Source organism: Microcebus murinus, chromosome 13 (assembly GCF_040939455.1).
Source record: "Microcebus murinus isolate Inina chromosome 13, M.murinus_Inina_mat1.0, whole genome shotgun sequence".
Classification (NCBI taxonomy): Eukaryota; Metazoa; Chordata; class Mammalia; order Primates; family Cheirogaleidae; genus Microcebus; species Microcebus murinus.
In genome coordinates, this window is record NC_134116.1 from 70,282,522 (window position 1) to 70,294,638 (window position 12,117).

At 35.9% G+C, this 12,117-nt stretch overlaps 1 protein-coding gene across 11 annotated transcripts in view; it reads right to left on the bottom strand.

Annotated features, from left to right (window-relative positions):
• Positions 1-12,117, bottom strand: part of NBEA (neurobeachin) — a 582,638-nt gene that overhangs the window by 286,603 nt on the left and 283,918 nt on the right. For all 11 annotated transcript variants that reach the window (XM_076009491.1, XM_076009489.1, XM_076009488.1 and 8 more), the window contains one exon: positions 31-139. In XM_076009491.1, the coding sequence (XP_075865606.1) occupies positions 31-139 (109 nt within the window). The remainder of the gene's footprint in view (positions 1-30; positions 140-12,117) is intronic.

The following is a 12,117-nucleotide window of genomic DNA, read 5'->3' on the forward strand; positions in this document are numbered from 1 at the left end:
GCAGAATTTAATCTATTCCCAAAACCTTACCTCAAACTCTGCATGTTTATGTACATCCTCAGCTCTCTGTCTGTTCAAAATAAACTCAGCTTCATTTGCAACACGAACTATATGGTCCTTCATAGCGTGGCACAGTAATCTAAAAAAAAAAAAATACCTTTGGAATTATTATTTTTAATAGCTTTGGTCAGTCTTTTTTAATAATCAAATTTCAGTATTTCAAATAATAATTATGCATAAATCTTTCTTAGATAAAGCTAGATTATAGAATTAATATATTTTAAATTATAATTAAATGAAATTTGAAATACAGACATTTGTCATAAAACTGTTACAACAATGCCTATGTTAAATAATGTGTCTTGTGAACTAGTGATTCAGTTAATTCAATATGGTTGACTTAAAAATCAAGAATTTTTGTTGGAATGTTCTAAAATTGTTATGCAACAGACTTCACTCTCTTGAAAGCAAATTTTCACACATAAGCTGGATGACTATATATTAGGAAATCACAGGCTAGATTCTTACTTTAACACAGACGACAGGACTAAATGACATCTATAATTCCTTTAAATGATGAGATTCCAAATTCTAAGATGGAACTACAGTGAAATAATATGAAAATTATTTATTTGAAGATTCAAATTGTTTATAAAATGTGTAATAATATTTATGTGAAAAGCCTCTCACTACATCCCTTATTCACCTAATTTTCCACCTCAACAGGGTATCTACTGGGTATCTACCAAAAGGAAAAGAACTCATTTTATAGGAAAGACGCCTGCACTTCAATGCTCATTGCAGCACAATTTACAATTGCAAAGAGATGGAGTCAACCTAAGTGGCCATCAAGTGATGGACAGATAAAGAAAATGTGAAATACTACTCAGTCATGAAAAACTACTCACATCATAAAATACTACTCAGACATAAAAAGGAATGAAATAATGTCTTTTTTAGTAACGTGGATGGAACTGGAGAACATTATCCTAAGCTAAGTATCTCAGGAGTGGAAAAACAAACACTACATGTTCTCACTAAATGGGAGCTAAAGGATGGGTACACACGGTCATAAAGTGGTAATAAAGGACACTGACAACTATGAAGGTGGAACGTGGGGAGGACAGGTATAAAGATCTACCTATTGGGTACAACATACACTATTTTGTTGAAGGGCACACTAAAATCCCTGACTTCAGCATTATACAATTCATGCATGTAACAAGAATACTTGTACTCCATGATATTTTAAAATAAAATTTTTTTTTTAAAAAGTGAAGCTGCCAAATACTAAAAAAACCCAACTCATATGCATTCTGAGGAAAGAAAAGAATGCATCAGGAATTAGGAATTAAAGAAGCATGTGTAGCTACTTAGAAAATCATTAGGAAATCTTTCTTACGTAATTGGTATTTGAGGCAGCTTAGTGGAAAAAGACATTATTTTGCTTGCATTAAGCATCACATATTTAATGCACTCATATAATACATTTTGAGGCAAGTCACCCTTATCCAAAAGGCAACCTTGACTGTGCCATGCTACTAAATTTTATTACTCATTTTGCAGTCATGAGGAAGAGTTCATAGTTCTAATGAAACAGGAAATATTTTGATTAGCATAGTAAATTTTTGCTGAACTATTTATAATATTCTAAAATGTTAAAGTAACAATAATTAATGCCATATTTATTTTTATAAAATAAAGATGGTCATCATCAAGTAAAAAAAGTCAAACAATATTTGAAAAGTTAACTTCAAGTCTTTCTGGGTTTTCCTTAAACACCAGCTTATGAAGTAATTTCAGGTCCCTCATCTATGCCCTTTTAAAATTCTGTTCTAATATTCATAGTCATTTATTGTCCAGTTTTTCTCTCCTGGGATTTTAACCACGAGTAGTATTTTTAAGATCAGCATTCTTTATTTTCACTGCTCATTAATGAAATAAATCATCATTTATTTCTTGCTCAAGTTGTCATAACTTTCAATCAGAAGGAAACAGGTTTAACCTTATTTTAATTTTTGTATTTACTAAATACCAGGTCCAGTAATTCCTGATATATTCCTCATTACATTCTATCTACCCATGGCAAACTTTCTTCCCCCCTGATAAATAAGTACAAACAAAAGAAAAAAATTGTATATCCTGATAATTCTAAATTATTGTTTACATATAATTTTTAAAAGCTACATATATCTTTGAGATTAGTCTAGCTATATTTACTTGTTCTTTCTAATGTATTAAAGTTTAATTACACAGCATTACATTTTAATGTCTTTCCACCAAGTTATCTGCAATATCTATGAGGTATTTTCCACAAAAAATGACAGGTGAATGGTGCCTTATTTTAGGTTAGTAATGTAAATTCTGAGAAGTGCTAAATTCAAGATAGTTCTCAGTAGAAATCTTTCCCGAATCCATGTCTGTTCTGACATAGACTTAATCACTCCTTGATGACATTTGGATTAAGTAACTACATTGTCTCACTAGGACCAGTGGGAATGGTTCTGGCAGTATGACAGAGGCACCGTCACAATCTTGCAGAGCAGCAGGATGCGTGAAGTAGTAATTTCTCCAATCACGTACGAGGGACATAGGCACATTCCAATGGGAATGTCGTCTAGTTTTCAGTACAAAAGTTAACCACAATACGAATTATTAAAACAATAATAAAGGTTAGGGGAATTTGTTAGAAATGACAATACTTATTAAAAAAGATCCAAAATCCTTTGCAAATAATGTTGGAGGGCAAGCAAACATATAGACAGTCTTCGTGTTAACCACTGAGGGAGACAGATAAGTAAAATAAGTAAAAAAAAAAAAGACTGTCATGTAAACTTCAAATATTAACTTTTGATGAAATTATTGGCCTACATTTTGTAGATAGGCTTCCAGAGAGAGAAGAGATGTGAGATATAGGAACATCCAGCTCAATGGCTTTGTCTAGCACATACTGAAGGCTGAAGAAAGCCAAGAAGAAATCTAATATGTGCAAATTAGTGTAGATTACAAAACTTAAATAGATTAACAGGAGACAGCAGGGAGAGAAAGGCTCATGGTCTGGCTGGGTAATAGGTACCATTCCCAGGAGCAAAGCAGTGGATTGGCAAAGAGGCATGGCGGTGGGGGTGGGGGCTGTGTAACAAAAGACTTGCCTCAGATACACCAGAGAAATTGGATTAATTATCTACAAGTCTGTCCTCCTACCTTGGGCACTTATGAGTTATAGTTCAACTAATCTACATTGTTTTATTTATACGAGGAGAAGGCATTTTTCTATCTGACTCTCGCCATCATCAAAGTGAGGTCATTACCCCATGGAAAAACATTCACCACAGTAGCTTACAATTCCTTGACCTTATTAACTCCAAAGATCTTCAGTTCTCCCTCGCTTCAGGAAATCAGTCTCCTGGCCATATATAGCTTCAGTTCTTAAATCTTGAAGTGTTAAGAATCTACTCTTGAATCACAACCTCCTACCCTTGCTGTTCTCTCTCACCTTCCTTAGTCCTTCCCCTACCCCAGACAAAAACAAGCTGTTTACTTCCTCTAACCTCCCATTCTTCAATCCTTCTATTTTTCTCTTTGTCCTTTATCTTCTGTCAAATTTCACTTCCTTTTGCACCGAGCTTGGATCCCACAATTCCATGCTTGAACCACTCTCCCCAACACTTTCATTTAATTCCTTATATATCTACCACACCTGCTCTGAAAACATATAACCCTAGATTAAGACATTGGTCTTCCCCTTTAGTCCTATGTCTGGGACTGCTATAGAAACTAACAAAGCCAAATTTCACTGATGATGATATCTGCATTTCTTTTTCATAGTCAATTTGTATTTACTCAGGTTTTGAGAGACAGTATGAATGTCTTTCCTAAAATCACCTGTGTTTTTTAAGACTATATATATATATATATATATATATATATATATATACACACACACACACACAGAGAGAGACACATACACACGTATGCATGCTCACACACACATTATGTTGTATTTTGTGCTTACTGGTCTCTTAGTTCTTGATTTATATGTGAGATAAAACAATTTACGTGTGGCATATCTCACATATGCCAAAGGCAATATGTTGTTCAGATCTGCTTGTTTACGAGTTTTATAAATAAAGCTGCAGGTTTCTATATATATTCTTTTTCAGATTTAGAAAATTTTCTTCTATTCTTATTTTGCAAAGAGTATTTTTTAAAAAATCATGAATGTTATTGCATTTTTCTAGATGCATCTATATTTACTGAGATGTTCATAAAGGTTTTTACCTTTAATATGATAAATGAATGACATATTTAGAAAATTTTAAAATGATGCACAACTACTCTATTTCTGGCATACTTTCCCTCATCTCCCTCCTCCAGTCACTCCCACCCAATACACTGACATATTTTTATATACAGCTGGATTGGGTTCATGATGGAGACTAGCCTGTGACTTTCCTTCCCCCCACACATCTTGTTTGTTTTTCCAGTCAAGATCACACAAGCCTCAATGAATGCTCTGGATCATTCCCTCTGTTTCTTTTCTCTAAGAGTCTGTGTAAGGTTGGAACGGTGTTTTACTTTGACATAGGTAGAATATAGCTACTATCCATTTGGGCTTAGATTTTTCTTTATAGGAAGAATTTGTACTGATTAACTTCCTTTCATACTTAAAGGATGGTTTGTTTCTTCTTATTCAATTGTAGAAAGTTAACTTATTTTTTAGGAATTTGTCCATTTCATATAAATTTGTAATTTTAATGGTATAATGTTTTGATAGCACTGTCATTTCCTCTTCTAATTCTGTTTTATCTATACTTATGTCCCCTTTTTATTCCTTATGTTCACTATTTGTGTTTTATTTTTTATTTTGTTCTTGATCAATCTTGGGAGAGCTTACCTATTTTATTATTATTATTCCTTAAAGAATAAACCTATGTCTTTGTTGATGTTCTCTATTGCACCTTATTTTTCTGTTCACTGATTGATGCTAGGCTCTTTAGTATCACCTTCCTTCTACTTTGTGAAGGCTTTTCTATTATGTTTCTAGATTGGACGTTCTTTTTCCAATTGTAGATTTAGCTCATTAATTTTAGGCATTTTCTCTAAGTAAGCTTTTACACAAACACAGTTATTTTCAAGTTACATTTTCCTTGCATTCCACAAGGTTTTATATTCAGCATATTTATTATTGTTTAGTTCTACATACTTTCATTACTTTTTTGATTTTTCTTTGAAATATGTTACCTAGATGTTTAAAATTTTTTCCATAATAATGAAGATATCTGGAGTTCTTTCACTGATTCCTTCTCATTTGGCCTCTCAGTTGAGACCTGGGGGTGCTAGGCCTGGCTTATGAGCCTGTCTCCAGGTCCTCAAAGATTAATCCCTGAGTGTGCCACGGGGAGGAGTGCTGATCCTCAGTTGCCTATGGGGTGTTCTAGCAGGTTTGGTGTGCCTGGTACTTCTGAGTAGGAATTAGTCACTCCCTGTCTGATTGAGTCGGGAGGCACTATGCTTAGCTATGGAGTTGTTCCCTGTCATTGATTGATGTTTGCATGGAAGAGCCAGCTGCTGAGTTGGTCTTTTGTGCTGGCAGTTAAGCGCTGGTCCCCCAGGTGGGGCACACACATGAATGCACCAAGCTTTAGGAGGGATCCTGTAGCTCCCAGGGTTTACTTGGTCTCCATTCCCCTTGAGGTGGGTGGAGGACCAAGACAAATTGTGGATGGATTGTGGGAGCCTGAAAGGTTTTGCAAAGCCTCCACAGGGCTCAGAAATTGCTTTTGTGGCCAATAAGGGGAGCCGCTGGTAGGAGGGTCAGGAGGAGCTCTCTAAACTGGGAAGGCTGTTCACAGGGGAGGGGCCTAAACACTTGTATGTTAAGGCCCTAGGCTGGGACCTTTCCCCCTTATTCATTAGTGCAGTTTTTCTGTAGGGAGGGACAGGAGCTCCCCCAAATGGCCACTCCTTGGACCCTCTCACACCCTGTAAAACTGAGTCAATAAACGGTGTAAAGGGAGTGTAGATAGACCTCCCTGGCAGTAGGTGGCACTTGCCATAAGGAACAAGCTACAATGTTTTTTGGGGGTCCTGTGACCAGCTCTAGTCCCTTAGGAGAAGCACTGGAATGCCCCAGGTGGTGAATGGACAGAAGGGTGCACAGTTTATGAGCTTCCTGCTTACTGGTCCTCCCTAGTGCTGCTAGCCCAGTGGCTCCATCAGAGCAGGACACGCCCAAGGTGGAGACTTCTGAGATTCACAATCTGGCAGTCTGCAGTGGGCCTTGCTTCTCTTCCGCTCCTCTGTTCCATGGTTTCCCCCTGCCCTCTACTGGCAGGCAGGAACTCAAGCCAGGTGAGTTCTTCCACAACTTTGCTGCATGCCTTCCCTGTCTAGAATCCAGGCCTGAGCAGAGATTGCAATCCTCCCATGGCGGAAGGGGTGCCCTGCGAACACGCCACAGCTAGGACGCACACTGCACACTGGTTCTGAGTTGCCCACTGGATGCCTGAACTAGATCAATGTCCCTCCATCTCAGGGCATGCTCCACTGTGGTTCTCAAGGAGTCACTGGGCTAGCAGCACTACAAAGGGCGAGCAAGTAGGGAGCTCACAGAGTACCCATCAGTCCGCGCTGCAGGACAGCAAGAGGTAAAGCCTGAGCCCCACTCTGTGGGTGCATTGGTGTGGTGGCTCAATTATCTTTCTTGGCAGATACTTCTAGACTTATGACGGGGTTATGTCCTGGATCAAAAATATTGTAAGTTGAGAATGCATTTAATCCACCTAACTTACTGAACATCATAGTTTAGCCTAGCCTACCTTAAATGTTCTCAAAACACTTAGATTAGCCTACAGTTGGGCAAAATTATTTAACACAAAGCCTATTTTAAAACAAAAATGTTGGCTGGGCGCGGTGGCTCACGCCTGTAATCCCAGCACTCTGAGAGGCCGAGACGGGTGGATCAGTTGAGCTCAGGAGTTTGAAACCAGCCTGAGCAAGAGCGAGACCCCATCTCTACTAAAAATAGAAAGAAATTAATGGGCCAACTAAAAATATATAGAAAAAAAATTAGCCGGGCATGGTGGCGCACTGTCTCAAAAAAAAAAAAAAAGTGTTGAATATCTCATATAATTTATTGAATACTGAAAGTAAAAAATAGAATGGTTGTTTGGCTACTTGATATATCATTTCTATTGAATGTTTATTGCTTTTGTACCACAGTAAAGCTGAAAAATCCTAAATTGAACCATGGTAAGTGCAGAACCATCTGTAAATGTTTTCAGTAATGTTCAGGGAAGCAGCTTAATTCACTCTGTGTTAATTCTTAATTAGGTGAAAAAAAAAAAAAAAAGATAAGCCTTTCAAGCCAGTCTTTTAGGAAGTCACCAGACAGGCCAGAAAAAATAATTGACTGCAATTTTTTACTAACAAGGTCCATTCTACTCTGTCTGGTACAGCACTGTAATGTGGGCTTTGCTTTTTTTTTTTTTTTTAAGTGGATTCTATTTAACTGACAAGGGAGGGGATGAGACAGGGGTAAGATAAAATGCCACATAGTTACTCCACCATCACTCTCCCATAATTCTTGAAAATATTTTCCTACATATAAAATTATAGAGAATTACTATTTTTCAACATTTTCAAAATATTATGCCACTTTTTTTCTGATTTTCTTTGTTACTTTATTTCAACTTTTCTTTATTGTAAATGGTCTGTTTTTTTCTGGGTGCTTTTATATGTTTATCTCTGGTGTTCTCTAGTTTTATTACCATGCATCTACCATGTTTTTTTTTTTTTTCTTTATTCCTCCTACTTGAGGTTCACTGTGATCCTTGTATCTCTATATGCATATTTGCAGTTCTGAAAAGTACACAACCATTATCTTTAAAAACATTTCATTTCACCTACTCTGTATTCCTTACTTCTTTATTTCTAATGACTTATAAACTTTCTGATTTTGCCTCCATATCTCTTAACATAACTTTAATATTTTTCATCTCTTTTGCTCTCTGTATTCTCGGCAAAAGTTTTTAAAAAGACATATTCTAATTAAATAATTTCCTGCATCTAATCTGATGAATCATCAATACACATTTTTTTCAACTTGTATTTTTTAAGTTTCAATTTTTTAAAATCTTCCTGTTTGTTTTTAATATTCTCTTTCTATTCATTCTACTTTGTGCTAGTTCATTTTCTTTATTTCACAATTCTAATCTCTGCAGCCCTTTGAGATCTAAATCTTTTTGTTTTTGCTGATTCCTATGCCTATTTGGCCATCTATCTTGTATACTTATCATTCAGTGTTTCTTTATAGATGCTCTTGTTTCTGCTGACAGCAAGGAGAGTCCACCAGAATCATTACCAGCCTTCCTTAAGAATCTTGGCTTAGTCTAGCTCTTACAGACTAGATTCTCTACTTCATTTCTGGCTGAAGGTTTAAAATCCCAACAGCACTGTTACTATAGGTATATGCCTCAGGGCATTCCCTCTCCTGGAGGCACTAACTTAGAGGGAGGAGGTGTGAACCTGGAGTCCTGGCTTACAGGAGTCCTAACACTTACAAGACCCATGAGGCCTCAAAGACTGTACCCTATGTAGAATGTGAATATTTTGATGCAGAAGGTAACTTCAGAGCACTGAGTAGCCTACACAACTTTAGTAGAATTCCCTATTCACTTTTCAATCTTTTGAAATGTGGCTTTTAAATCATCCTATATTGAACCAAGTATTTAAACTCATCCCATATAACCATCCATACTCATCAATTTTACCTCCTTAATATAAATTTTAATCTGATAATTTCTTCCAGTTACATTGCTTTTGCTTACACGTTAACATTCTCTCACCTGGATTACAACAACCTCATAGTTTTCTGCGTCCCTCAAATCTTCCATCATTCCAACACATTTTTTTTACTTTTTCATCAGTGTTATCTTAGTTTCTCAGTGGCTACCCATAATATACAAGATAACAGTTAAACGTTATGATAAACAGATGTCTGTCTACTTCTCAAACTTTATCTGCTGCCAATTTAATATATTTATTCTACATCCTCAAAAAACTTTTGTGATTCCTTTAATGAGTCATGTTTTTTCAGGAACTTTTTAAGTGCCAATTCTTCTTCCTCTAAACCCTGCCACCCCTCTTCCCAATAGAATTAAAAGACCCCTTCTGAACATTATATTTATTACATTATCTTTTGTTTCTTTCTTTTCCTTTAAATAAGCCTCTCTCTCTTAAACTATAAAAATACAGTAAATGGGATACAGTATTTATTCATCTCAGCATCCAACATGATTTGTATTGTATTTGTCATGAACTCACCAATAGTATATAACTAAATGGATAAATGAATGAATGAATGCATGAATATGCTATGTGTGATGGAGGGGGCAAAGAAGAAATAGAATGTTAATGATACTGTACTTTTTAACAGTATAAAACTCTACATTTAAAGCAGAGAAACTGAGGTAAATAAGTTATCAGATAACCTAAGGAATATCTATTACAGAACATTTTCCTACTTGCAGTATTTATTATATAACATAGGAAGTGAATGAAGTGGCCTTTATCTTCTAATGTACGTTTATTTTTCACAGGAAATAGAAAAAGAAAACAATTTGTTCAATCCTATTCATTCCTGTTCTAATAACAGATAGAGTTGTCATGGATACTATAAATAGAAAAAAGAAGCTAGGAAACAAAACCAAGTATCCTATTCCAAATGGAATAGGCATTAACAAGCAAGTTTGGATGTTCTAAGAAGTATCCAATTTTATAGTTTTTCATAATTTAAATTGCTTGTCTCTGACATGAGACATTAGTTTGTTATCTAGGTTCTACTTCTCATTAACATTACGACTTTGGAGAAATAATTTCCCCTGTGGCTTAGTTTCAGTTTCTTCATCAGAAAATGATGGTGCACTCTTTCAGATATCCTACAAACTGGAGAAAAGAGTGCATGCTATAACTGTAAGGTTAGATTTTAAGATCATGATTTATTTAGTGAAGAAAACAGGATTTGATTGGAAGTGAAGCAGCATACAGTACAGGAGCAGATTTAATACCTCAGTGTTATTACCTCTGGTAGTAATTCTCAAAACTCTCAAAAGTCAGTCACAGGGTTTCTGGGGATACCAGAGGAAGAGTCTTGCTAGGTCCAAGAAGTACAAGTCTCTGGTACTACAGTACTTTAATGGAGTTACTTCTGGAAAATCTTGTAATTTTTATTTTGAAAATGTTTATATAATAAGCTTTGGGCTCTATTGGTTCTTACATCACTTTAGTGCTAGCAATGCTTCACTGGGTAAAAATAGCTGAATAAATGCCTAGCCCCTGAGAAGTGTATTTATGACTCTTTTGCATTTCCAAAAAGAACATTTTGGGATAATGATATCCCAAAGTTTTTTAACATTAGAAAACTCTATAGGACATTTAAAGCATTAAAAGTGAGGTAAATAATCAGATAACTTAAGGATGAAAAACACTGACCTCATAGGGCTTATTATGAGGGGTAAGTGAAAATAATATTTGTAATCTCTGACATATACAAAATACCCAAAAATGGTAGTTTTCTTTCCTGAAAGGTATATTCTTTAGAAGGGTAAAAAAGACGGCAGATCTTGATATATAGTTATGGAGCTCTATATCAGACTGCGGCAGAGGGACTTCAAAGCAATCCTGCATATTCATAATCTAGATTTGTAATTTTCTTTTTTCTTTCTTTCTTTCTTTTTTTTTTTTTTTTTAAGAGACAGGGTCTTGCTCTGTTGGCCAGGCTAGAGTGCAGTGGTGTGATGCTAGCTCCCTGCAGCCTGTAACTCCTGGGCTCAAATGATCCTCCTGCCTCAGCCTGTGGAGTAGCTGGGACTACAGGTGCACAACACTATGCCTGGCTAATTTTTTAAAAAATCATTTGTAGAGAAAGAGTCTCACTATATATCTCAGGATCTTCTTGAACTCTTGGCCTCAAGTGATCTTCCCACCCCAGCCTCCCAAAGTGCTGGGATTACAGGTGTTGGCCACTGTGTCCAGCTTGGATTTGTGATTTTCCATATTAGTTATGAACTGTACTACTAATCAAACTCTTTTTTTTTTTTTTGAAGTATGAACCAATTTACTCAATTTCATGGGCTGCAGAACTACAAGGATTAGAAAACTGAGGCATAGTGGTGGTATCTGTCGCAGACTATTTTGATACTTTCTATTGGTGTAGAAGGGAAGACGGAAAAGTAAGACATCAGAGACTTAAAAAGCTCCCTCTATACTTATCATGGTATCAATTCTCCATGGGAACTAGTATTTTGATTGGATGAGAAGCAGAGAGAAGGAAGAAAAATCATAGGGATAATTCTGGATTGTAAGATTGATATCTAAGTACTTGATGTGGAAAGAAGAGAGCATTAAAACCAGAAGATGGGGTAAGGAGAAGGAATTAGCATTGGTTGGAAACCACCCCTTTCTCCAGTCTAATTAACTGTTATAAGAATGTCCTGGAACTAAGTAATTCTGTTGGATGAAAACAAGAAGCCCCAGGTTAGCATTTCATTTTCTCATCACTTTTGAAGCCAGTGGCTTCAAATAAGTCTCACAACTTCAAATACATGAGAGCCGATTGTTACACTAATATACAACAAACCTATGCAGTTATACTTCTTAAAGCAGCATAGAAAGAATGAGATTTGGCCATATTTGTGTTGCCAGTTTGACTTGTTTGGGAAAAGTCATCAGTCTGGTATGGGTTCAAACAATGTTTCCAGAGAATGAGAAAAGGCAAAGGATGCAGAGTTAGGCATTCATTCACTCAACAATAATTTATTTAGGGCCTTGTCTGTAGTAGTAAATGACAATAAGTGTGACATAGGGTTACTTTGGGTATCTAATTATGTGTGGCAGGTAAGAAAGGCCAGATACGGAAAGGTCTTCTTAGTGGTGTTACACAGCTTGAACTTAATAAGTAATGAAATACCATTATAGTTTTTTTTAAATTTGGTTTATTGTGGTATAATTTACATATAATAACATTAACCCTTTTTAAATGCACAGTTGGATGAATTTTGAGAAACACATATTTCACATAATCATGACCACAATCAAGAACATTTACATCGCCCC